At 39.2% G+C, this 27289-nt stretch overlaps 3 protein-coding genes across 4 annotated transcripts in view; 1 reads left to right on the top strand and 2 right to left on the bottom strand.

Annotated features, from left to right (window-relative positions):
- The first annotated feature begins 442 nt into the window (after positions 1–442).
- Positions 443–6517, top strand: LOC131737329 (SCAN domain-containing protein 3-like). The gene is made up of 2 exons (XM_059025733.1): positions 443–2504; positions 6337–6517. Exon 1 carries the CDS (start codon positions 1495–1497, stop codon positions 2263–2265), a length of 771 nt encoding a protein of 256 aa, XP_058881716.1. The 5' UTR covers positions 443–1494; the 3' UTR covers positions 2266–2504; positions 6337–6517.
- Positions 6518–12882: 6365 nt separating this feature from the next.
- Positions 12883–21643, bottom strand: LOC117410991 (procathepsin L-like). 2 transcript variants are annotated; one of them, XM_059025732.1, is made up of 8 exons: positions 18155–21643; positions 17613–17745; positions 17171–17293; positions 16843–17001; positions 16464–16688; positions 15272–15434; positions 15084–15189; positions 12883–13139 (listed from the first exon to the last, which is right to left on the bottom strand). In XM_059025732.1, the coding sequence occupies exons 2-8, from the start codon at positions 17733–17735 to the stop codon at positions 13040–13042; spliced, it is 999 nt and encodes a 332-aa protein (XP_058881715.1). In that variant the 5' UTR covers positions 17736–17745; positions 18155–21643; the 3' UTR covers positions 12883–13039. The 2 variants fall into 2 exon arrangements, with proteins under 2 accessions (XP_058881715.1, XP_033873872.1); XM_034017981.3 differs by having other exon boundaries at positions 17613–21643.
- Positions 21644–21701: 58 nt separating this feature from the next.
- LOC117410350 (macoilin-1-like) overlaps positions 21702–27289 on the bottom strand; it is a 29998-nt gene continuing 24410 nt past the window's right edge. Inside the window, exons 7-11 of the mRNA XM_059025731.1 lie at positions 26945–27103; positions 26291–26470; positions 25577–25697; positions 22685–22859; positions 21702–22459 (exon numbers count right to left, since the gene is read on the bottom strand). Coding sequence (XP_058881714.1) covers positions 22269–22459; positions 22685–22859; positions 25577–25697; positions 26291–26470; positions 26945–27103 — 826 coding nt within the window. The 3' untranslated portion in view covers positions 21702–22268. The remainder of the gene's footprint in view (positions 22460–22684; positions 22860–25576; positions 25698–26290; positions 26471–26944; positions 27104–27289) is intronic.

The raw sequence follows: 27289 nt of genomic DNA, 5'->3' as shown, positions 1-27289 counted from the left end.
TTATAATTGAACATCATTCATGCATGTATTAACACAGTTATTATTGTTATTTTATTCGTTTTTTATTTGCTGAAACTGTTTTATCTAAACACACTCACACATACCGCATATCTGTATACTATTACAATAAAAATGTTACAGTAAAATGCATTTAAATAAGAAGCCTTGCCTCTGTATATGGACTAAAAAGACCCAGTCGACTCCTGAATAGCACAGCAAGTCAGTTATAGGCTTGTTTTCGGATGTTGTTTTCCTTTGTAACCAATTTTGGACATTAGCTAATTTCTAAAACACTTTGGATATTAGCTGGCTAATGTCTGCAGTTTCAGACTTTAGCTCATGGCCATGCATAATGTCTAAATGATCTAATTAATACACAAATTCTGTACTTAATAGTGAAAAGGTTCATTGACTGGCTTCTAATCATGTCAGCCCTTGAGAAAAACAGCAGGTTGTTTAGTGAGTAGGACAGCTAGAGTATGAGGGAGCAAATATGAATATGATTGATGCTACAACATATTAGTCCTGATAACTGCTTCAAAAAACAAAGCAAATCATGTGGTACCTTCATGCCCTGTACTGTACATGGGCTTTAAAACACTGCAGTATAAATGTAGAAATATTGACATTAATATATTTTCTGTGAATACTCTGCCATTGCTCACTGCTGATAAGCATCTAATGTAGCTACACTGCACAATTCCAATGTTTTTTCCCCCCTGTGACAGAAATACAATGAGTTCTGGTGATAAATCTTCCTCCCGACCTGTGAGGGCGCTAAAGAACGGGAGGAGAAGTATCTGGAAGGGCTGGCCTGACAGTTCGTTTCCGGGACCGGGAAGTGGGTCAGCCTGGAAGGAAGCGAGACTCTGTTGTAAGACCGTATTGATTTGACAGGTAAACAAGGGGCAGCTGCAAGTAAAAAGGCAGCTGCAACCGTTTACCTAGATATCATGCGGGATTACATATAGGGGCCAGGGTAACGCTGTTCTTTTCCTTCGTTTGGGTTAAACGGGAGAGAGAGAAGGACTGAGAGAGGAGCTCTCAATAACGAAAATAAAAGAGACGTGATACGTGTTTTTGGTGTTGTGTTTGTCTGTGTGGTAATTGTTTGTGTTTTACTTCACCAGACAGTTAGAGCACATCTCCGGAGCTGTCGCCGAGGGTCAGCACAATCCGGAGCACCACTGCACTAAACGTCACGGAAATACTTGTGTTTGCACTAAGCACCAGCACGACTGCACTCACCCAGGACTGGTGACCGTGTGTTCTTTTTGTTCGGGACTGTGCCCTGTTTTGTTATCCCCGTGCTTTACACATTGGTGTGTATAGCCGGGGGTTTATTAGTTAACGGTCACCAGACCTGGATTATAAATAAAACACCATTTTTCCACTGTATACCGTTGTCTGCCTGTTCACTCCTGCATCGCATCACCGCTACACCTGTTCCCCTTCACTAGCCACTTTGCCACACGTGGTGTCAGATCCGGGATCATGGATCGCAACGCACTGGCGGAGCTGCTGCAGGCGCTGGAGAGCAGACGCGACGCAGAGGAGAGGAGGAGGGAGGAGCGCTACACGGCGCTCATTGAACGGGTAGGGCTGGCCGTTGCCGCAGCAACGACCCCTACCACAACACCGCTGATGTCGCCCCCGAAGGCACGGGCAATGAAGATGTCGGCGGAGGATGACCCGGAGGCGTATTTGGTGGCGTTCGAGCGGCTGGCTACCGCGGCGGCTTGGCCGCGGGAGTTCTGGGCCAGCCAGTTGGGACCCTGCCTGATTGGGGAGGCTCAGGCAGCCTACCAAGCCATGAGCGACCATCACGCCACCGAGTATGACCTGGTCAAGCAGGCTATCCTCCGCCGGCTGAACATCACCACGGAGACCCACCGGGCGCGGTTTAGGGAGTACCGGAGAGCCCCGGAGACACGCCCCAGGGTGGTTGCAGAGCGGTTGTGCGACCACATGGTGCATTGGCTGACCCCCGGGAAGAAGACCGCCCAGCAGATGGGGGAAGCCATTGTGGTAGAGCAATTTTGCCATGTGGTCGGCGCCGAAACCCAGGCGTGGATACGGCGCCACAACCCCGACACCCTGGAGGAGGCGGTCAAATTGGCTGAAGACTTCGAAGACTCCCTGACTTCTGCCCGGATCGGGATCCTGTCGGCCCCTGCCCTTCGGAGCAGCCGACCTCTCCCTCCCTCTCCTCCAACACCACCACCACCACCCCCCCCCCGCGTTCCAGGGACCCAGACCTCCTAGAACACCGACCCCATTGGGCCCCCTTGCCTCCCCCCCATGGAGACCAAGGTTGGCCCCCAGCTGGGGTAGAGGTGCTGCCCCTGCCCCGTTGCCATACCAGCAGCGGGACAGATTTATGACCTATGCCCCCTCTGTCCCTCCTATCTGTTTTAGGTGCCACCAGCCGGGACATCTGGCCAGGTCATGCCCCGCTGCCATGGAGTGTGACGTGGCCGCGTGCAATTGGGCACCTGAAACTGGTAAGCGTGGGGAAAATGGTCGGGAGGGGCCTTGTTTGATTAATGTTGTGTTAGGGAATGTGAAAACCCACGCATTAGTGGACACAGGGTGTGAGCAGACTTTGATTAGGACAGCTCTCCTGGGCGGTGTGTCGTGGCGGCCACGAGGTCAGGTGGCCATCTCCTGTATCCATGGAGATACGGCGGCATACCCCACATTAAAAGTATATTTATCGGTAGGACCGATAAAACGTCACCTTGTAGTCGGGGTGGCGGAAAGGTTGCCACACCCAGTTATTCTGGGTCGAGACTGGCCAAAATTCAAAGAATTGATGCAAATAATGGCAGTCTCAGCCACACACGTAAACGTGGCAGAGAAAAAAAAAAAGGAACGAATTGGTGATGTGTTTCCTTTTCACACTGAAATGTTTTCCCCTCTTTTCCGTCCTAGAAAAACAAATAAGGAGAGACGGACCGCGAAATGGGAGGGAGCATTTGTGAGACAAGGCTGGGGTCTGGTGGGAGAGTGCTGCAAGGGTAACAAACGCCAGTCGAAGGGAGTGGGAACGCAGTGTGACCGAGAGAGCGAGGTTACTGGACCGACCAGAGCAGAGGTTATTCCGGCCCCTCTCAATGTACCGGACCCGTGGTACTCAAGCGCGGACCTAGTGTGGGGCCAACATAATGACCCGTCACTGGTGCACGCTTGGGGGCAGGTCCGGTCCATTGAAGGTAAGGATGTTGACGGCGCTGGGGCGCTAGTATATCCACATTTCAGTATCAAGGGGCAATTACTATATAGGGTAAACCTAGCCGCGGGCACAGGACAGCCTGTAACACAATTGTTGGTTCCCCCGTCTTGTCGGACCGAGGTCATGAGGCTGGCGCATGATATCCCTTTTGCGGGGCACCTCGGAGCCGAGAAGACGAGGGAACGGATATTGGCTCGATTCTATTGGGTAGGTCTTCATACTGATGTGTCGAGATATGTAGCCACATGCCCAGATTGCCAGCGAGTAGCGCCGGGTCGAGTGCGCCCCGCTCCTTTGGTCCCACTGCCGATTATTTCCACTCCTTTTGAACGCATTGCAATGGACATAGTGGGCCCTTTGCTACCTTCTGACTCAGGGTATACGCATATATTAGTGGTGGTGGATTATGCAACGCGATACCCGGAGGCAGTTCCATTGAGGTCCACTAGTGCCGCTGCAATAGCCACCGAGTTAGCGCAGATTATGGCTAGAGTAGGGATCCCCAAGGAGATTTTGACCGATCACGGAACCAATTTTCTGTCCAATACGTTACAGCAGGTGTACAAAATATTGAAAATACGTCCCATCAGGACGTCCGTTTATCATCCACAATCGGACGGTCTGGTGGAACGTTTTAATCAGACCTTAAAGTCGATGCTGAGGCGATTTGTAACACAAGAGCAGAAACATTGGGCATCGCTTCTTCCCTACCTCCTTTTTGCAGTGAGAGAAGTGCCGCAGAGTTCAACGGGGTTCTCCCCTTTTGAGCTCCTGTACGGCCGGCAGCCTCGCGGCATTCTCGACCTGCTGAGAGAGGGGTGGGAGGAGCACAAAGGCTCGTCCAAAAATGTAGTGAAGTATGTGCTCCTACTAAGGGATCGCCTGGATTTGGTCGGTCGTTTGGCCCAAGACAACGTCAGATCGGCTCAGCACCGACAGCAGCAGCATTACAACAAAAATGCACGGATTCGAACCTTTCGACCAGGGGACAAGGTAATGCTGCTACTTCCCTCATCAGAATCAAAACTGTGTGCTAAATGGCAGGGGCCATATGAGGTGATTCGGGCTATAGGGAAAGTAAATTATGAAATTAGACAGCCCGATCGCCGGAATGAACGTGAAATTTACCATGTTAATTTGTTAAAGCCCTGGCAGGCACGGGAGGTCTTATTTATAGCCCCAGGCAATATGGAGGATGATTTAGGTCCCTGTCCAGAGACCCCGAGCACAAGAGCGATTTCGATGGGGGAACAGTTGGTTCCGGATCAGCAAAGAGAGCTGCGTAAGCTTATTGAGGAGTTCAGCGATGTTTTTTCTGATGTGCCCGGCAGAACCAACTTAGTTGAATATGACATTATCTCTCCACCAGGTGTCACAGTGCGAGAGAGACCGTACCGGATCCCGGAAAGTCGACGAAGTGGCGTGCGCAAAGAGGTATGGGATATGCTCGAGCTTGGGGTAATTGAACCTTCCAGGAGCGAGTGGTGCAGTCCTATTGTCATAGTGGCTAAGAAAGACGGCACCAACCGCTTCTGCGTAGATTTCAGAAAGGTGAACGCTATTGCTAAGTTCGATGCGTATCCCATGCCTCGGGTCGACGAGCTTTTAGACAGACTGGGAAAAGCGAGGTTTATTTCCACTCTGGACCTGACGAAGGGATACTGGCAAATCCCTTTAACCCGCAGCTCCAGAGAGAAAACCGCATTTTCAACACCAGAAGGGCTGTTCCACTTTAAAACCATGCCATTTGGGCTACATGGTGCGCCCGCTGCCTTTCAGAGACTGATGGACCAGGTTTTACGCCCACATCATGAATATGCAGCAGCGTATATTGATGACGTGGTGATTTACAGCTCCACCTGGCGAGAGCATTTGGCTAGGTTTGCAGCCGTCCTTCAGTCTCTAAGGGCAGCCCGGCTGACAGCTAACTTGAGAAAATGTGCGTTTGCCAAAACAGAGACTCAATATTTGGGATTTGTAATGGGAAATGGAAGGGTGAAACCTGTGGTCACCAAAATCCAGGCTTTGGTTGATGCAGCGATCCCCAAAACCAAGACTCAGGTGAGGTCACTACTGGGCTTAGCCGGTTATTACCGCCGCTTCATCCCCGAGTACGCCACAGTGGTTAACCCGTTAGTCGACCTCACCAAAAAGAGTGCTCCAAATTTAATTAAATGGTCAGCTGAGTGTCAGGGGGCGTTTGATACGATTAAGCGTAAACTTTGCCAGGCCCCCACTCTTATTACCCCAGATTTCACCAAGAGATTCATCCTCCACACCGACGCCTCGGATGTAGGTTTGGGTGCAGTCTTGTCCCAAAAAGTAGCTGGAGTAGAACACCCGATATTGTACCTGAGCAAAAAAATGTTACCTCGGGAACGTAACTACTCCGTAGTCGAAAAAGAGTGTTTGGCCATTAAATGGGCTACTCACTCTTTACGATACTACCTGCTGGGACACTCATTTGATCTTGTCACAGACCACGCCCCACTCACGTGGTTAAGCACAATGAAGGATAGCAATGCCCGGATAACTCGGTGGTATCTGGCGTTGCAGCCCTTCATGTACCATATGGTACACCGTGCGGGGAAAGACCACCAAAATGCGGATTATTTTTCCCGGGAGGGGGGAGCAATGGGAAAGGTAGATTTAGCCGAGTGTTCCTTCGGCTCCACTCTGAGCGGTGGGATATGTGACAGAAATACAATGAGTTCTGGTGATAAATCTTCCTCCCGACCTGTGAGGGCGCTAAAGAACAGGAGGAGAAGTATCTGGAAGGGCTGGCCTGACAGTTCGTTTCCGGGACCGGGAAGTGGGTCAGCCTGGAAGGAAGCGAGACTCTGTTGTAAGACCGTATTGATTTGACAGGTAAACAAGGGGCAGCTGCAAGTAAAAAGGCAGCTGCAACCGTTTACCTAGATATCATGCGGGATTACATATAGGGGCCAGGGTAACGCTGTTCTTTTCCTTCGTTTGGGTTAAACGGGAGAGAGAGAAGGACTGAGAGAGGAGCTCTCAATAACGAAAATAAAAGAGACGTGATACGTGTTTTTGGTGTTGTGTTTGTCTGTGTGGTAATTGTTTGTGTTTTACTTCACCAGACAGTTAGAGCACATCTCCGGAGCTGTCGCCGAGGGTCAGCACAATCCGGAGCACCACTGCACTAAACGTCACGGAAATACTTGTGTTTGCACTAAGCACCAGCACGACTGCACTCACCCAGGACTGGTGACCGTGTGTTCTTTTTGTTCGGGACTGTGCCCTGTTTTATTATCCCCGTGCTTTACACATTGGTGTGTATAGCCGGGGGTTTATTAGTTAACGGTCACCAGACCTGGATTATAAATAAAACACCATTTTTCCACTGTATACCGTTGTCTGCCTGTTCACTCCTGCATCGCATCACCGCTACACCTGTTCCCCTTCACTAGCCACTTTGCCACACCCCCCTATCCCTGAAGAGTGACCATAAGCTATTACAACTGAGTTGAAAGATCCAGATCCTGAAAACCCACTACATCTTTAAGCAGGGTTTGGATATCTGTAGCACATAACCTGCTTATCCAGAGGGTCAATAGAGAGCACAAGTGCACCGAGCCTCCACATCAGCTTAAAATGTGCCTCTTTTTAAATGTTAATGAATGAGCTGCCAAAGCAAAAGGCTCAGCCAGCATCAAAGAACCAGGACAGTTCATCCAGACAGGATAAGCTTACTCTACCTTCCTTGCCTGAGGCCACTGGCTACAGCAGGGTCTGAACACTCTGGGGAAGATGGAAACGGGCAATCATTGGTTAAGGAGTAAAAGCCATGCTCTTGAGACATTGGCCTTCATGACATAACCTTTATTTCAGAGCTGGATAATTCTGCATTTTTGTATTCTTAAATCTGTGGTTCACTGCCACAATAGCATAATGTGGTGTAGTGCATAAACTAGTGTTTGCAGTGTATGAGGAGATTTTGGGGTTCCCCATATTACCCCTGGGCAAGTAATGTCACCTCTTCTTGCTGAGGTTAACTCTGTTATAATACATAATTAAGAAATAATATAGGGCTTATTGTTTGTTCTGTTCAGGTTTAATGATTTCAAATAAAATGTACTGTAGTGAATCTATTCTTTAATAGACCTAGTATTTTATCAATTTTTGGTCAACTTGCAATATTGAATCACATTGTTACACACTTGAGTACAAGCATCCTTCGGATGAGACGTAAGACTTTCTGCTAAATCACTAAATAATAATAAATAATGTAAGTATTCTTGACATTTGAAGTCAGTTCTAATGATGGATGTATAAGCAGAACTACCAGTATTGTGTGAGCCTGTTGAGAATTGCAGTACAATGGAGATTTGGAGAGTACAATGCAAGTCAGTGTAAGGCAGCAGGATCCAGGAAAGAAGTCTGTTGAAAAAGGACACCATACTTCTGCACTATAATTTGTGAAGACTAAGAATTGTATTTAAATAAAGGGTTATTTATTTTATTTTATCATCTGACCAATATTTGAAATACAGCATGATTTCATAAAAGACCTCTAACTTACCTCTGTGTATCCCATACTCCTAAATGCCTGAGATTCAATGTGCAAAATAGTGCTTGTGCAGTCAATACAAATTTCAGAAACACTAGTGTAATTGCACAAAGAGGGTCTGAGAACAAAAGCTTATTTCAGAATATTGTGAACACTTTCCATACATTATAAGCTGGTTTAACTTACCAACATTGGATTTAACAAATGAGACAGCCAGATCAAAAGGAACAAAAAAATTGAATTAAGGATCAAGTACACCTATGATAGAGGAGACCTGTGCTGGCTATCAGGCGCACCAGTGTAAAGTTTGATACTTATAGTTTCTGGTTGGAAAAACATATAACCCCCAATCTCTTTAAAGGAACTGGTTTGATTAAGCCCTGTAGGGGCAATAAACCATAAAACAAAGCACCAACTAGGAACAGAAAGAAATCAATTACTGTTCCAGCGATTTAAATTATAACTATCTTACCAAAACGAGAGCCATAACAAGGCTGTCACTTCTATGAGAAAGCACTGAAGAACAAATACAGTAAGCCTAGTTTGTTAAAGCAAAAAATTATACATTCTATAATCTGTAGTGAGTGTGGCAAAGTGGGGTTGATTTGCCACTCTTCAGGGACTTTTAACACTGCCTTCTTGTAAAAGGAACAGCACTAAAAACCACAGGTGTGTTTCAACAGGGCAGTGCCTGTGTATTTATTTATTTACAAAACAAAATAAACAACAAACCTAATCTAGTTCCAGTTTGGAACACTTAATTACACTCAAGTTCAAGTTCTAGCGAATCAAAAACCGGACAGCTACGCAGAGAATTATGGGAGTCTGGAACCAACTCCCCAGTAATGTTGTTGAAGCTGACACCCTGGGATCCTTCAAGAAGCTGCTTGACGAGATTCTGGGATCAATAAGCTACTAACAACCAAATGAGCAAGATGGGCCGAATGGCCTCCTTGTTTGTAAACTTTCTTATGTTCTTATGTTTACCGGTTCAACAAAACACATATATACCTTTCCAGGTTTACACGCATGTCTCTCCCCAGGCCTTAGCCTTCACACAGACATAGACCAAACAGTTTAAACACTTTGACCTGCTTATATACATGCTTGCTACTTTTCGATATTAATCGGTAAAACTCATTAAACATCGAATTCCCAAAAAATGAGAGTTCACTGAAATAAATTTATATAGGATAAACGTTGGTAAAACCACTCGCTATTTTTTATTTTCATACCAAAAATAACAATTTAGAAATCATCTATAATTAGTTTAGTTTTTATACTTTCTGTCCCGTCTCCGTTCCACTCTGAATGGCTAGGGGTCGCTGTCAGTCATCTCAGTGATCTGTTAGTATAGTTTCACTGTCACAGTCATTTCACCCAGATCTGACAGATCTCGTATGAAGCAGCGCCAGAATGCTCTCATTTGTTTAAATGACTGTCAATCATCAATACCTGTACCGAGTGTGCACTTTCATTTTCCAGCTCAAGTGCCTGTTATTCAAAGCGCCTACTTTTAAATTAGCAGGTTAATGAGTATTGGGTACAATCCCCTGACCGACGTCTCCGCGGCAGGATGAAGCGAGCCATTCTGCCTTACCTTCCAGTGACTCTAGCTGTGCTGAAGAATAAGTGCAAGTTAGGTCTGTTCAACTATCTGATGTTTAGTTTTGTTGCATGTTGAATATGATAAAAGGGCTTCGCTAAATGAGACGTTTCTCAAGACCGGTACCAACTGTGAACTTTCATTTGTCAGCTCAAGCCTGTCATTCAAAGCGCCTACTTTTGAAATTAGCGGGTTAAGGTGGAGGTAGGCTTTTGCTAGGTATACGGTGACAGTTACTAGTTTGATTTGAAAATGGGGCGCAACAGGAGAACACATATATAATAGTATGCCTCAATTCAAAAATTCTAGGTGGTGCAAATCTTTTGGCAAAAGCTGTACATGAGCATTAGAATACCAGGGAGCTGTAAAGATGGTCAGAACAGAATTAAGGCATATGGGCCCAGATATTCGAAGCGATGTGCAGTCCCCTCGCAAAATCTGTGCCTCGCAAAAATGTGTGCTTTTGCATAAAAATGTCTGTTTTCCAATACAGCACAAAACAGTTGCGCGAAGTTGGAAAATAGCAGTTTTTTGCTCAATTCACAAATGTGTTTGTGCCTCACAAAACCACCTGCGCATTCATTACCAATATAGCAGAAATGCACAAGAGCTACGCGTGAAATGCACAGAATTGGAATACTACACGACAATGGACTGTTAGAAATACCCTGCCAAGCAGCTATCATAGGTGTACAGTACATACCAATGTTCCTCGGCGAGTCTACACGTAACCATGTAACCTGCACATGGAATGCAGAATCAAAGCTCAACAAACATCGACAACATTGGCAACCCCGAAGTTGCATGCCCACCCCAACAAATATATAAATAAGCTACTAAATGGAGAAATGAAACAATGGACCACATGATAGTGTAGGCTGTTCAACATATAATAAAAATATATGTATTGTAGTGACTTGCTAACTGGATAAGTGTCATCATGAAGGAGATGGACAAAATATTTCTGTAGCATCAAACTCCACTCTTTATTTTACAGAAACGTGAACACTGTTTGTTGTTGTGCGAGCACTGTATCACCTCTACACCTGCACAATGCAAGCCACATTGCCACACCATCTCAGTCCCCATACTTGAATCCCATCCAGATGTTTTGGATTGACTTGAAGGCTGCTGTTGCAAAAAGGAAACCAAAGTCGACTGCAGAACACAAAGCTGTTGAAGAATGGGCAAAAATATCTCCAGAAAGATGCCAGGAACTGGTTTCAAAATACAAAAAAAGACTGCAAGCTGTAAAGGAAGCAAAGGGCGGGCACACAAAATACTAAATGTAAGGGTGCCCAAATACTTTTGTCAAATTATGAAATTAGTTTTTGCATGTTATTTTTCATTTTATGCATGTTATGGAATAATTTGTTGTTTTATTATACAGCTGAACCTCTACTGTAATGTATCTTTCATTAGAACAAATAGAAATTATAGAAATAATTTTCTTTGTGGTTTTTCTTTTTTTTTTTAACTTCCCAAATACTTTTGTCGGTGACTGTATATCACAAACTACCTGTACTGTGACCATGTCAAAATAAAAGTCTTAATGTTGCAGCACAATGTGAATTAATCAGTACACCTTCATGCCCTCCTCAAAGTAAAATACATCCTCTCAATTTGATAAAAAAAAAAAAAAATAGCTATGTGAAAGTTTGTCTTTGATCTGTCTGGTTTGCAGTTAACGTCCAGCACTTCCTTTTCCATTCGAGTCACTGGGCTGAGGAGATTCATTCGTGTCAGATTGTCTACTGTTGACCATATGGCTTTCACGGTGCAGAGTGAGGTGACATGGCACAGTCAATGCTGACTCACAGCTCTACAGTCCCATGTTGTTTTTTACATCCAGGGCCCTTTCATAATACTTTACCTAAAGGAACTCCCACAATTCTAACATGTACAGGTCACACCATCACTGTGTTACATAGTAAAGGGTGTATTTTATCAAGTTAATGTTTGGTTTCTGATAATACATTTGAATTCTGCCTGAAGCATTGTAAGAAACTTTTTTTTTTATGTGGCAGACACTCCTAAATCTGGCTGCGTGACATTCTATCATTATTATTACAACTGATGGTGCAGCATCTAGTTTACAGAGGGAAAATCAAGCTACACATTCAAACATAACCAACTATAACAATACAGTAAGACTATAAACAGATAAGACAAAATCAATAATCCGATTCAAATCTATTATTATACTATTACTATATGTGTTCTCTACCATTCAGTATTGTTGATTCTGCTAACAACTGATCATTGGTGACCATGCTTACTAATAATTCTAGCTAGGGTTACCATATTACTCCATGTACAGTATACTAGGACCTGATGGGACAGCTTTTTGACTCTGGTACTGATTCTGGTACATTTTAGCTGTCTCAGGTACCTTTCACAGCAGGACTACTCTTACAAAAAATACATTGGGATGTGAGTTGGAAGCCCTCAACTGTCCGAAACTGTCCTAGTGTACATGGAGTCATATGGTAACCGTAATTCTCGATATTTTAACTTCAAAAAGTCAAATTTCTGAATTATCACTGATAACGTAAGGGCATCATGAGTTTAGTCAGTCTGCAACTGTGTGAAAAACAGCTGCTGTTAACCCTAGATATTAACTTTCTGTCTGCATGTACAGATGGGAGCCAAATACCAGCAGCATAGGAAGTGGAGGGATAATCCCAGTTCATGACATTACCCATACCATAATGAGTTTCTACAGTGCTTTATTCTCGAGAGCTGCAAACCATTGTAAGAGAATGATACAGGTATTAATCAGATAAATACCGGTATTTATTTTTTTTTACATAAAAAATTTGTTGCATTTGTTAAAAACCTTTGATATGTGAGAGATTCTGCTCCTCTGCTGTGACAGAGAGAAAGAACATTTCCAGAAAGTAATTTGACCCAACTGGATTTCCTTCAGTTTGTTACTTGTACAGTATATTGTGCTTTTTGTATTTGAGGCCAGGGGTCTGGCATCACAATCCTATTCCAGTCTAGGCTTTTATTCCAACCTGTCCTAAATAATTATGTTATCGTTTGTGGCACCAGATTTGGCCAGGCCAAGGTGCATGTGCTGCTGTCTGGATTTTGTACCTGTCAGGGTGTCAGTATTTGCAATGCCATATTGCAAGAAATAGTGAATGAAACAACATCGCATTGCGTTGCCTCAACGCGCGACCAGACGTAACTAGCTGATTGAAAGTGACGCTGAGTATAAGATTCCACACAGCATTATGTAGTTACGTTTATGGTTTTGAAATACGGTCCAAAGCTCTCTAGTTTCATGCTACAATGTTACATAATACAGTACTGATATAGCTTTGTTTATTACATTACACTCTAAAACTTAGCTAAATGTGTAAAGGGTGGGTACAGCACTAGGAAAACAAAAAAGCTTAAGGGAGCTGCCTTATACAATGTTCCTGAAAAAACAAGCAAACAGAATTCAGTGTGGAGTTTCTTTTGTAAATATTAACAATACAACTACTTTAAAAGCTGCAATTGTAAATGTAAACAAGTTTATTTTGTAAAACTTTATTACAGTAGATTGCTTTACATATAATTTCACTGCACCGTCACTGCAGGTAAGGGTGAGATTCACATGAGCTCTTCAGTATTTAAACAGCCCACCCATTAAGGACCTAGGAGCAGGGTGGAATCATACTGTGGGAACAACACTGTAGTTACTGATTCCACAGGTACGGTTCATATCCTTTGCCAAACGGAAGTAACCTTCTTCTCCCCATGAGGCACTCCAGCTGGTAAACAAACAATAGTATTTAATCAGGAAGGTTCAATATACTGTGAAATAACAATGAAATTAGTATTCATTAGAGGCTGTCAGTATGCATAATGTTCAGAAAGATAAACTCCATTCAGATGCTCGCTTAAGTTATATATCATAAAATAAGCAGCATCTCTCACTGGGATTCAAATTCTGTTTTCCAGTTTCAATAAAGAAACATCACAAAGGCTTCCATTCAGAGCACAGCACAATGTCTGCCAATGAATGATTTATTAAAGTGTTATTGAACAGGCTACAAGATTTAAAACACAATGCAATACTTTCCTTGGCTTTCTGCTTTGTTGTATATATTCCTGCAATATCTTTTTCAACATCATTGTGATTGTTTTGATATTTGTATTAACATATCCCAGGTCATAAATAATTTTTGACCAATTATTTTGTTTCACTTCAGTTATTATTAATTAGTCATTTAGCAGATGTGTTTAACCAAAGTAACACAGAGACTAGGGGGTGAACTATGCATCACTTGTTTTGCGTTTTGTATTATGTACACTTGTATAAATGTCCTTCGGCACTAGGGCTACCATTGCTGGTACCCGAGTGGCAGCTACGTATCACTGCAACTGCCTGTGTGATTCCCAATAAAACCTGGACGTCTTGGAGACAACCATCATGCAGGTAGTACTGTATAAAAACCTTGATTCCATTAGAGATTTGTCTCCTCAATGAATCCTGAAGTTATCGTATTGTGTTGTCAGGCATAGTCTCAAGCAGAGAGGAGGGAAGAGACATTGTGTGAATACCCTGTATTTGCAGAATTCATTGCTCACTAGCCGGGAGGTTAAACCAGATATTGATACAATTTGTGTGTTACTCTCTGGCAAGGAGGATTAGATATACAGTCAGTTTCTGTATGTCTTTCACTTGGCAAAAGGGACACATGAAACATAAAAGATAATTAAAAAATATATATATACAGTATACATATTTATATTGAGCTAATATATATATATATATATATATATATATATATATATATATATATATATATATATATATACACACACACAAGTACTGTGCAAAAGTTTTAGGCAGGTGTGAAAAAATGCTGTAAAGTAAGAATGCTTTAAAAAATAATGGCACTGCTGGACATCTTCCGATTGCGAAGGGAAGTAAGCATGATGTGTCTTTCATCTGCTGCAGTAAGTTTCCTTGGCCGACCACTGCGTCTACGGTCCTTAACGTTGCCCGTTTCTTTGTGCTTCTTCAAAAGAGCTTGGACAGCACATCTGGAAACCCCTGTCTGCCTTGAAATTTCTGCCTGGGAGAGACCTTGCTGATGCAGTATAACTACCTTGTGTCTTGTTGCTGTGCTCAGTCTTGCCATGGTGTATGACTTTTGACAATAAACTGTTTTCAGCAACCTCACCTTGTTAGCTGAGTTTTATTCCTCCTACACACCTTGTTAGCTGAGTTTTATTCTTCCTACACAGCTGTTTCTGTTTCAGTTAATGATTGTGTTTCAACCTACATATTGAATTGATGATCATTAGCACCTGTTTGGTATACTTGTTTAATCATACACCTGACTATATGCCTACAAAATCCCTGACTTTGTGCAAGTGTACCTAGAAGAATTGATGCTGTTTTGAAGGCAAAGGGTGGTCACACCAAATATGGATTTGATTTAGATTTTTCTTCTGTTCACTCACTTTGCATTTAGTTAATTGATAAATATAATCTATTAACATGCCTATTTTTGAAAGCATTCTTACTTTACAGCATTTTTTCACACCTGCCTAAAACTTTTGCACAGTACTGTGTGTATATTATATATATATATATATATATATATATATATATATATATATATATATATATATATATATATATATATATATATATATATTATATATATATATATATATATATATATATATATATATATATATACCTATTTTTGATGATCCAGTATTTTTGGGAAGCCACTGATCCGTACCCAACCACCAGGACCGCATGGTTTATCTTCTCCGAGCTGCATTTAGGATCATTAAAAATTCCTGCAAGGAAAAAAGTTAAAATAGGAGTGAAAGTTGGGTTTACAAACCAAATCTTAAATGATTAATGAAAAGTTAATACTACCAGATTGATAAAATTGAAGGAGACTAGCGTCAATTCCTACTGAAATTGGCCCAAAAACTGCTACTGCATCAGCCAGTGCCTGCTCGTTATAAAACGGAAGATAGTTGTAACCAGTGATTTTGGCAACCACTTTGCTGCTATTAAATGAACAGGGAAGGTCATCCTAGATGAGTGAATGGGAAAAAGAAAAGTTAGACAGAGCACATCACATAAGCAGTAGGAACGTTGTCAATACAGATTGTAGTGTTACGTTTTACAGTTCTAAATTCCATCCCCCATTTTATATATTATATATACTGTATATATATATATATATATATATATATATATATATATATATATATATATATATATATATATATATATATAATTTTATTATTTATTTCTTAACAGACGCCCTTATCCAGGGTGACTTACAATTGTTACAAGATATCACATTATACATTATTTCACATTATACAGATATCACATTATTTTTACATACAATTACCCATTTATACAGTTGGGTTTTTACTGGAGCAATCTAGGTAAAGTACCTTGCTCAAGTGTACAGCAGGAGTGTCCCCTACTGGGGACTGAACCCACAACCCTCTGGTCAAGAGTCCAGAGCCCTAACCACTACTCCACACTGCTGCCCCATATATATATATATATATATATATATATATATATATATATATATATATATATATATATATAGCGCTCTGGAAAAAATCAGGGTTATTCCACCAAATATTGATTTCTGAACTCTTCCTAAGTTAAAATATTAGTATTGTGTTGTTTAAAAATGAATATGAACTTATTGTCTTTGCATTATTCGAGGTCTGACAACACTGCATCTTTTTTGTTATTTTGACCAGTTGTCATTTTCTGTAAATAAATGCTCTAAATGACAATATTTTTATTTGGAATTTGGGAGAAATGTTGTCAGTAGTTTATAGAATAAAACAAAAATGTTCATTTTACCCAAACACATACCTATAAATAGTAAAACCAGAGAAACTGATAATTTTGTAGTGGTCTCTTAATTTTTTCCAGAGCTGTATATATATATATATATATATATACTGTATTAATTACAGATTGCTGAGCTGATGTGTTCTATTGGTCACCTGCTTTTATTTGCAAACAATGTCTACAATATTAAAACACTAATTAAATAATTTCCCCTGAGAGAAGAAAACTGCTTTACCTGGATCCTATATGGGTAGGAAGCCTCTGATTGGATCCCATTGCTCGCCAGCATATACTTGTAGGCACCGTCCATCAACCCTCCAAGGCATCCATAGTTCCCCTGGGGCCGTGAGCAGTCAATCAGGTTCTGTACGCTCAGTGACTCTAGCTTGCCTGTCTTCTTAAACATCTGCCCCTCAAGAGCTCCTGCAGCAGTAAATGCCCAGCAGGATCCACATTCACCCTACGGAAGTTGGAGGAAAATCTGAAAATGTGTTGATATCAGGAAAAGGTCAGGCAGTGGACTGGAAGCTATTGGATGCTAGGTGTGAATTCATCCTCAGTCATTGATTCTTTAGGATAGTTAATCCCTCTGAGATGATGGTGGCGGGACCCACCTGTTCCTTTACTGGAGTGATGTAGCCTTTGGTCCTGTAATCAATGCTGTTTAAGTTCAGCTTGCTGGCAGTGGTGCGGAGCTGTTCGGCGGACAAAACCGCAGCCCTTCCTGTATTCTTCTGAAACAGACCCAGCATCACAGTAAACTCTTCAGAGGTCTGTCATGCAGAAAAAAATAGAATGTCAGAGTGAAAGGTATGTTAAAAAACCTGGGGCTTAACTATTCATGGGGATATTTAGAGAGCACAGGGTTTAAATAAATTACATTTCTTATGGGGGAAAAGTCACTGGAATAAAAACAAATTCAATGAGAATGCATTTTCTTACCAAGTCTCCGAACTTGTTCATGCCCATTGTGATTGTTTTTCTCCCTCTTTGAACATGCTGATTGTTTTGTTGGATCATCTTGTAGTTTGATTCCCATGTGGCTCTTTTCTGTTCCTCATTCATCTAAAAAGTACATATAGCATGTTTGATTGGACATGGGAGTGCAGGGGAGACTGTCTGTGCCAATACAAAGTGTATAAACGCCTTTCATTTTGCCAATTTTACAAAACCCAGCCCTAAATGCAATGAGATTTCAATGGTTCGGTCTTTATCCTTGTACAGTGTAGACCAACATGTGTATGCATAAATTAGTGTACTTTTCTATTAGTTTTACCTTACAATCAGTCCGTATCTTTATTTCCCCACAATTATTTCTAACCTGCTTTATCTTAATCTGCCTTATTTCCAAACCAAAGTCATCCCACTCCCTCTTCCCTCTTACCCTGGTGTATTGTGGTTTGTAGGTCACCTTCCAGGCCTGCCATTCAGACTCCAGATCCTTGTGAACACAGATGACCAGTTGGAAGTACAGAGCCAAACAAGCAAACATAAAGAATATTTTCATGGTGAATCTTCTAGAGGAAAACAAGGAGATACCAAGAAAGAAGGGTCATAACAAACAAGGAAACCAATTATTATTTGTAATTACAGTATGTGTGTGCACCCCCGCAATTAACATTTCCTAAATGCTGACAAATCTGATAAATCTGGACTTTTCTTTTTCTATGTTTCTTCTTGTCTTTCATATACATTTATTTTTTCTGTATTGCTTAGGAGATGGTAACCCTGTTGTACAGTATTTATACAACAATGCAATAAAAAAGAAATATGACATTTTGAGCATTTCAAAACCATTGCTGTTTCTGTTCCATTGTATAAACCTGGATGAGTTATGTACTGGTATTCAGTAAAATAATAATAATAATAATAATACCTCCTGCCCTTTGTCAATCTATCATAAGAGAAGGTTTATTTAGCCCTTACTTGTTCTTATAAGCAGATACTCTTCAAACAGCAGGTATTTCTTCTCTGCAAAAGCAGGTGAGGATTGTTCTTCTGCTGGAGTTCTTGCTGCTACTGACTAGGGACCATCATTTAATACAATGCTTAGTGGGTGTGCTAAGCTCCTCCAAAAACAACTCGCTTTGGAAACATCCATAGAGGGATTTAAAAAGAAGTATTGTCGCCCAGCCTTATTAAACTTTAAATCTGTAAACAGGACAGTACAAATATTTATTGTACTGCTAAAGTAGTTTGAAATACAACATGGATTAGAAGAGCTCAAAGCTGCTTCCATTGTACCAACTTGCTGTGCTGTAAACTACAAGGCTCACTTCGAACAGATACAATGTTTTTAAATTAAGTTTGTAAATAAAATAAATCTACTACTCATATCTTGTATTTACCACAGAAAATACATTTGACATAAACACATATTGACAGATCCATATAACCCCACATGTTCAAACCAAAGTTTCTTCATGATTTATAAGCAATTCTCAGTAGTTTCAGAATTACTGTAAGTATGACATACAGTACAAACACACAGCCTGGTGGGGTTAAGTTAAATCAGCAGTGTCTGTTTCACACATAGTGTCCTCTACTGGCCAGGCTCCTGGTGAGCTCAAGCAGATACCTGCAGGTATGTATGGCCTTTGCCTTCCAGAAGCCAGTAGCCTATCGGCATCCACTGTCAATCTCCTGGGTGACCAATTCTTCTGATCAAGGACACATTCTAAATTGGGGAGGTAATCTTCATCACAACTGGACAAACGTTTCACTAGATACATGCAAAGCTCTAAAGTATGGCAAACGCAAGGACAGATACCTCCTATAAAAGCTGACTTAAACCCCTGAACTAAATTGGATTTGTAATTTGATTGTCTAGTAACTGGCTCAACACTGAGTTCTGTCTGAAAGTTTGTCTTGTTCAAATTTCCTGTTCCAGCATATGCAAGTCAAAACCCAGCATTTAATTATTATTTTTTTCTTCCTGTGATACTGTAAAATCAGGAAGGGTAAGATTGACAAAAGGGTGTTTTAGGGTTAGTTTTTGCAAGTCTATGTCAGGATTGAGCAAATATTTTATACCACAGATTGTTTTAACAGAGATTATAGTTTAACTACCTTGCTGCTTCACATTTCGGACATAGGGCAAGGAGAAAAGAGAACAGGAGGCAGCATACCCAAATTATTGGCCTGATATTAGAGTGTCTAGCCGTTTGATAGATCCAACTTTAATCTTCATATGATCAAAATATGCTGCTTTAAGACAAACACACAAAAAATATCCTACTTTATTTCAGAACCACAATGTGCAGCCTGCAAGACTGATACAGTATATTATTGCTATTTAAAACTAACAGCACAAAGGTATATCGTGTACACACTTCAGTTTAGTTTACTACTACAGAATGTTTAGTTTCACTAAACATTTAACTTATCTTAAAGATATATCAGGCACTACATTAATTATGTCATTCATTCGTACTGTTGAGTTTAGTACATTCAGTTTTACTTACTAAATGGGGGTGTAGAGTAGTTGAATTACAGTTTCTGAGTTTTAGTTTTAATGTTTCATTGTGCTTCTTTGTGAATTTGGCACCAGTATATTTGTAGAAATCAAACTCAAAATTAATGAAAGTTTCAGTCAGCAAAATCTGCTAAATGATGGCTTGATAATTCTTGTAATAGTTCTTTAGGATCTAAAGTGTCCTCAATAAACTAAACAAAAATGTAAATAATTGAAATCCATTGTTAATACTTAAGTCTAAATAAAACACATAACTATGCCACACCTTTTGCAATGTACAGAACACTGTAGTTCATTTAGCTGAGACAAATATTCTGAGACGAGGTGTATCAGCAGATACACTTTAAATGGGTTTATCAGTTTATTTTGATGAAAACAAAGTTCCAATCTAATGAAATCCTGACAGTCTGTATTCTTCCAAATGAAATATCAGAAGTTATGATGGTGCCACTATTTTTATGAATCAAATAAAGTTTGATATTACAAACTTTATTTGATTCATAAAAGAGAATGGATCTATAGTAGCAGCAGCTATCTACATAGTTTCTATTGATGGTAATTATCTTGTGTTTCTATGTATTGCTTTTTCTCCTGTGATGGATGTTTGCTTGGGAAATAGTTCTCATAAACTGTACCATCTGACAACAAACTTACAGAAAGATAAACAGTGTACATGTTGTCAAGTTCTGTATAGGTTGGAAAGAAACCATTGGATAGCAATGATCAAAAGACTAATTATGTAAAATGTAAGCTCTTTAATTTGCTTCTCAATAACAGAACATGGTGTAAAAATCAACAAGCCCTTAAATGCTTCTGGTATTGATCAAAAACGTAACAAAATACCTGATGTCAGACTTGATGGGCCCTATTCACAAAGCTTCACGTTTTTTTCAAGGTCAAAATTAGTTTGGATATTCAAGAATCTTGTCCAAACTGTTAAAGAACCCAACATTGTTCTACATCAGTTTCCTGACTAAAATTGTATTTATTGTAATAACCGATGAGTTAAAGCTTTGTGAATATGACCGAACATTTCATATTGCTCAGTTCAATATCAGGTTGTAAAAATAACACATTTGTATATGTGGTTAAGGGCTGAAGTTAACATCACACAGTGACCAAAATGTAAGTTTGCATGCAGACAAGAATAAACTAGAAACTGAAGTCTATACAACAGACTGTTTATCAAGTTTGAAAAATAAATTAAGTTTCTTTTTTTTTTTTTTTTTTTTTTTTTAGAAAAAGCAGTCTGGATTTTGTAATATTCAAAAACTACACAATGTCTGCCTAATATGCTGTAAGTGTAAATACAATTTCCACAAATTACAAACAGGTACATTTTGAACAGATTTACGTAAAAATACAGAGGACTATATCCTAGTACAAAACCTTTACAAAGTATCAAACATACTACAAAACAGTTATGAGCACTTCAGGTCAAACGTATACCTATATACCATATACTTTTTTTTCCCATTGAATTCAAAATTGAACATAAAACATAAAAATATGTTAAATATTTGAACAGAAAATTGAAATTCAGTATAAAATTATACCATAAATAAATAAATAAATAAATAAATACATAAATTAATCTGTACATGACTGAAACTGTTCAGTTTCTTGTTTTATCATATAAATGAAGGGAGGAGTGCATTCCAGATTATAGAAATAAAAAAAGGAGCATTCTGACAAAATTAAAAATAACTAAGTTTTGATCCAAGGGCTTGTCAACTAACTTTGCTGCAGAGAAATATGTTGCAGCAGTAACTATGCTAACTTCCTTTTAACCTAAATTCCCTGCAAGCTGATCAAATCTATTTACAAAAACTTCCCAAAAGTTACTGAGATATGGCAGTTGATCAAACCAAACTAGCCTTACTTCTTGTTCAGAAAGCTTTTTATTCAATAACAGGGGAATATATATATATATATATATATATATATATATATATATATATATATATATATATATATATATATATATATATATATATATATATTACACACACACATACATATATATATTTTTTTTAACCCAAGCAAACATACATTTTCTTTTTCCTAAAGGAATCATGTTTATTCATTTTTATCGCTACACAATGCTAGACAGAACAACTGTTTGAAAAACAACTGTGTTCATTACTTGCCGTATAGATTCACAGCTACTATACGATCATCACCTCCAAGTTTATCAAGGGTTTTATAAGATTGTGATTACATATCTCAACATTTGGTACTATGTGTTACAGCAAAAACTTGCTGAACGGTCAGAGAGCATGTGATCTCTTTCGTGGTTTTCTTCTTTAAACATTTATTAGGAACATGAACGTTACGTAAAGAACATTTTAATTTGTTGGAACTTCTGACTACAGCCATCATACCCTTTTCATCACATTTTCACTGACAATGAAACATTGCTCCAGAAGAGTTCTCTTTCCTCTCCCAGACTGAATTCTATAAAAGAAACATGTGTTTTAGTTCACATCGACCCTGGGCTGCATACAGTGGCCTGGCAATACATTCAAAGCCTGGTTTCAGCACAGTATGGACAAGCTGGGATGGTTATTTTTTAAGACACTTGTACATTAATGCACTGGGATCAAGCACATAATGTTCAGAATTGGCAAACTTAGTTAAATACTGAGGTGTAACTGGGTGCTGAACACCATATGTGATGCCTGGCATGACAGCCATTACTTCAGCAATCTTCTGTTTCATTTCTCCAATCTCTTTGTCCTGTTTCATTATTTTGCCTACAGGATAAAACAAAACAAAAAAAAAACATGTACATTGCAAGAAGATAAACGATGTAATCAAAGATCTGTATAGGGTTTTACTAAAATGGTTCTTAAATGGAGATTTAATAAATTTGCTAAAGATAAGTGAATATTATTTTTGCTCACATAAAAACAATGTAGGAAAGATGTATAGTATGTGAATCCCTGTGATATGGGAGAAATAATTGAAAAATAAAAAACCTTGGGCTATCTCTAGCTGTCGCCGTGCATCTCCAAGAGCAGAGAATAGGTCCAGCTTTATCCTTGTTTCAGCACTAAGATTGTATTCTAGGTGCTGGGTCTTATCCTGCATGGTTGAAAGTGCTGACAGCAACATCTCACTGTCTTGTTCAATGCCTTTATATTTGCAAAGTACCTGTAACAATGAGAATAAACAGCAGTTATAATAAAATAAATGTTTACTTTACAAAGCAGTTAGTTCTCTGGCAAAAAAAAAAAACCAATACATACATACATACTGTTATTTAAGGTTTCTTCTTATAATTATGGACATACAGTATACTGGAATGAAACTTTACAGATATAGCTGTCTCCTATTACAGAGTTCAAGAATAGGAGTCAGCAGTGTGCAGTTTCTCTGACATGATAATGCTTGCAGGTATAGTTTGAATTCTTACTCTCTTTAATAATTTAGTTAAATCAATAATAATAAATACAAAAAACTAAAAACTAAACAAAAAACAAAAAACACATGAACAGATTTGAATGGTACCAAATTAAAAGGGAAAGGAAATGCCAGTGTAGATTTTCTAGATTAAATACACCAAGGAGAACACAAGGGGGAGCCAGAGCATAACGGGGGAGCCAGAGCATAAGATACCCAGATTTATAAACAAAGCAATCCACAAATAAAGACTTAGCAAGTGTTAGAAGCAAGTATCTTGTCAATTTCTCACACCCTGAAGAACTCTGCAATTATGAATAGAGAATACCTACAGTAGAGTCACTGAAACTGAAACATGTATAAAAGAACACCAGTGTAGAAGGAAGGATCAACATGGTGGCTACTGTAATGTATCCTTTCAGCCCATACCCCCCCCCCCCCCCCCCATGTAAAATTGCTGAAGTACAGTCAACTCTAATTAATAGGAATTTCAGCAAAAAAGGGACCAGCAAAAAAAAAAGTGTCTTATCAATAATTCTTATTATCAGGAGTCTAAGCCAAATGCATACTGTCAGTATTTACTGAAGTTACAACAAATCAAGTACAATGAAAAGTATTATACATTTTAAAAGTACTGTGCATTTTATTGAAAACACGGTTGTAAGTTAACATTTAAAAAGCAGTACATTTCAAATCTGCACGTCGCATTCTGATCATGGGCACTTTTAAACCACAAAATCTCCTTAGCTTCAGGTATTGAACAAATCGGAAATGCTGATGACTTGCATTCAGTTTGCTGTTCATAGACTTGTATTTTCACAATGGTTGACAACGTGTTCGAGGCAATGTTGAAATCTGCAGCAATATCTTTCTTTTTCTTGAATGGTGATGCATTATCCACTGCTTTCAACATCTCCACTTTAGTCTGTGCTGCTTCATAGAATTGCAATTGTTGCCATTGTGCTCACACATCCCGAAAGCTGTGTCTAAGCAACTTGACAAACAAACATAAAAACTGTTGCATTCTCACTTCTAAGAATTCCAGCTGGGGCTTGACCAGCAAGAGTTGGGAATTGGAACAACTGTCTACTGGTTTTCTACTAGATGCCCAGCAGGTAAAGTATATATATAAGATGCAATTATATTAATTTAGGAGTGCAATCAACAATCGATTGGCGTTTGACATTTACAAAAAACAGGACTTTAAATTGCCTAACAAAGTTGGACCACTGCTGGTCATTGCTGGAACTGTAACAACTTAGTCCTGTACTTTAGTGTGACATCACATCCGCGGTTATTGTTGCTAGGTGGTGCCAAACAAACAGGCGTGTCTATAGTAAAAGTAATTTGTGTGTTTTAAAAATCTGTAAAATTGTACAGTAAGAGGTTGTTTAATATAAATCAAATTATAGCTTGTAAACATAGGGCGGTGTTTTGCGGCAGACTGTAACCACAAATTTAAAAAGATAAAACTGAAAAATGTAGTCCGAACACCCTTGTCATCTGTCATCCATATCTGTAAAACATTTAACAATTCAAGGATGAAAATAAGATGCCCATTTAATAGCAATTTGAGCCATCCCAGATTTGATCGTGACCGTAATCATTCAGACACAGTTAAGCTTGTTACTAATTAATGTATCTATTATTCAGGTCTGTTCTACGCAACAGATTATTGTAACTCTGCTTCGCTATAACAAGAATATCAAAGGTTTTTCACTCAAAACACGTTAATAATATTACTTTCACTCAGGGGAAACTAAAATACCTGTCCCAAGCCTGTTTCCCAGGACTACTTTCAACATGAGCTTAAACAGTAACCACTTTATGGGGCACTACACCTTTAAATAAACACACATTTCAACTTTTGAATAAAAAAAGGCTTTTGCTTTTTATTTAAACAAAATACAGAACATTTATTTACAATATTCTGAGGCAATGTGTCCATACGGAGAACAACAAAGTGAAACTGTTCAAATGTATAGCAGTCTAATATTATCTTCTACTATTATTATTGTTTTAAAAATTGTTAAGTTTTTTTTTTTTTTTTTTTTAAATCATTTTATATCAAACAATAAAGTCTGAGAGTCAATTTTAGCAGGAAACCTACCTCAACATCGTAAGTTTTAGCCTTCATACTGGCATTAACTTTGGCTTTTAAGACACCAAGTGTACCATCATATAAGAATGATTGAAATTTCTCTCATTTGAGAGAGTTTTCTCCCGTTTAATTAGTTGTTCTTCCCTTTAAAAAAAGTGAGCGACGAAAATATTGAAAGCGCCATGTTGTTTGGAACCAGGTAGCAACCGTCTCTAAGGAAGTGAGTTTCAGTGACGAAAGCACTAGAGCGCCATTTTGCATAGACTGATGTATAGTCAATATAATATATCTCCATAATCACTTTCATGCATATAAATATTGGTTTATAGCCTAAAAATCCACATTTGTCTTCAAATTAAACATTTACCTCCACTTCATTTTCAAGGTTTATTATTTGACTTTCTTTTGCTTGAAATTCCTGCTGAAGTTGTTTCCAGTCCGTCTCCAGTTCCTTAGCTTTTTTCTTTAGGGATTCTGTGTGTTCCTGCCTAACGGGAAATAAAAAAAAATGCAAGGGATTTAGGCTTAGCGGCCAAGAGATGTACGTATGTTCATAAATTACACAAAAACATGTTCTAATTCCACTGAAGATTGTACAAAAAGGTATTGTAAAAGGAGTAGCAATATAAATACATTATTGATTGCCTCAGTAAAGCTAATATCAGTCACTTTATTGATCGTTTGTTGAGCTTAGGCATATTGGATGCTGCATGCCTCGTTGTAAGCCAGGAATAGACTGGAGTTTAGATCAATGGAAAACAAAACGTGTCTATATATAAAGGACACCACCGTTTGTTGTTATACTCTATTCACTTGAATTCCCCTGAAACTTGTCAAAGTCAAAAATATATATTTTGGAAACCACTAATATATTCTACACGGAATATACAAAATGTAAATAATTATGTGTAAATCTACCCATGACACAAGGCAAGGAACATTTACATGATCTTAATCTGCAGCTAGTATGACTTTACATGACCTTGACCTGCAGCTAGTATGACAAGGAGTTTTAGAGGCAAAGCACCCCCAGAGCACAAGCAATCTACAGAACATTCAGGAAGGAAAGAGGTAAAGTTACCGATTTGTAAAAAGTAGAGCACCCTGAGTTATTGCAGAAGTTTCATCTATTTTTCTTGTTCTTAAATCAGACAGCTGTTTCTCAATAATCGCTCGAGCCTCCATTTCCGCTCTGACCTTCTTTTCTAACAGTACTGTTGCCTGTTTGTCTCTCTGCTTGGTCTTAATAACACAAGCAATTCTAAAAGAAAGGACAGAATGAACAGTCAAAAACAAGTTACATCTTCGTTTGGAGACATTACAATCATTGTAGCTAACAAATACATTCCACAGATACACACACCTTTCATTATATGGACCCCCAACTGTGCAGTTTTTAAAGAAACACATATTTGAGTTTAAAACATGACACCTGGTACTACACTTGTTGAAAGAAAACTGGTTTTCAAGCCTCGCTCTCTTAAGGCTACAACCCAATATTTAGATCAAACCACCACCCTTGGTCCACCTAAGCTAAAACAACCCTTTTGTATTCTACAACATTGACAGTTCTGGGGTAATAAACTGTTACTAATAATTTAGGGGGAAAAGCACTTTGACAGATCAGATAACAACTGCATTCTTTAATCGGTTGTTATTTTATTTATTTTATGGTAACAAAAGTTATTCGTATATTAAAACTAAAACCAACACATACAAAAAAAAACACACATACTTGTTCTGTAGCAGATCATTTGCTTGTCGAAGCAGTGATATTTCTGGTCGAAGACTTCGTTCACTGTTTGTGAGGTTACAGAAGTGACTGCGAAGCTCTTGTTCACACTGTTTACTGGTCAGGAGGTCTGACTTTAACTTCTTAACATCCTGCTCTAGCCTAAAAACAAATTACATTTTTTTTTTGTTTTGTTTTAAATAAACACAACTTTGAGATTACTAGCATCTTTTTTTTTTTTTTTTACCTTCCATGCATTATGTAATACAAATCAGACAGAAACTCTCAAGTGGTGACATTTCAACTTTCAACACTTGAGACTCACCAGATCTTTAGTAGTTTAAAGAT

Source organism: Acipenser ruthenus, chromosome 6 (genome assembly GCF_902713425.1).
Source record: "Acipenser ruthenus chromosome 6, fAciRut3.2 maternal haplotype, whole genome shotgun sequence".
Classification (NCBI taxonomy): domain Eukaryota; kingdom Metazoa; phylum Chordata; class Actinopteri; order Acipenseriformes; family Acipenseridae; genus Acipenser; species Acipenser ruthenus.
The sequence above is the reverse complement of the archived record's forward strand: the minus strand, read 5'-3'. Positions and strand labels throughout refer to the sequence as shown.

Bases quoted from the DNA above. Each gene is read 5' to 3' on its own strand.
- LOC131737329 (XM_059025733.1), top strand. From the start codon at position 1,495: ATGGATCGCAACGCACTGGCGGAGCTGCTGCAGGCGCTGGAGAGCAGA.
- LOC117410991 (XM_034017981.3), bottom strand. From the start codon at position 17,735: ATGAAAATATTCTTTATGTTTGCTTGTTTGGCTCTGTACTTCCAACTG. The intron at 17,294-17,612 runs GTAAGAGGGAAG...TGTACTTTTTAG, and splicing joins ACAAACCACAATACACCAGG to ATGAATGAGGAACAGAAAAG. The intron at 17,002-17,170 runs GTAAGAAAATGC...TCTGCATGACAG, and splicing joins TGAACAAGTTCGGAGACTTG to ACCTCTGAAGAGTTTACTGT.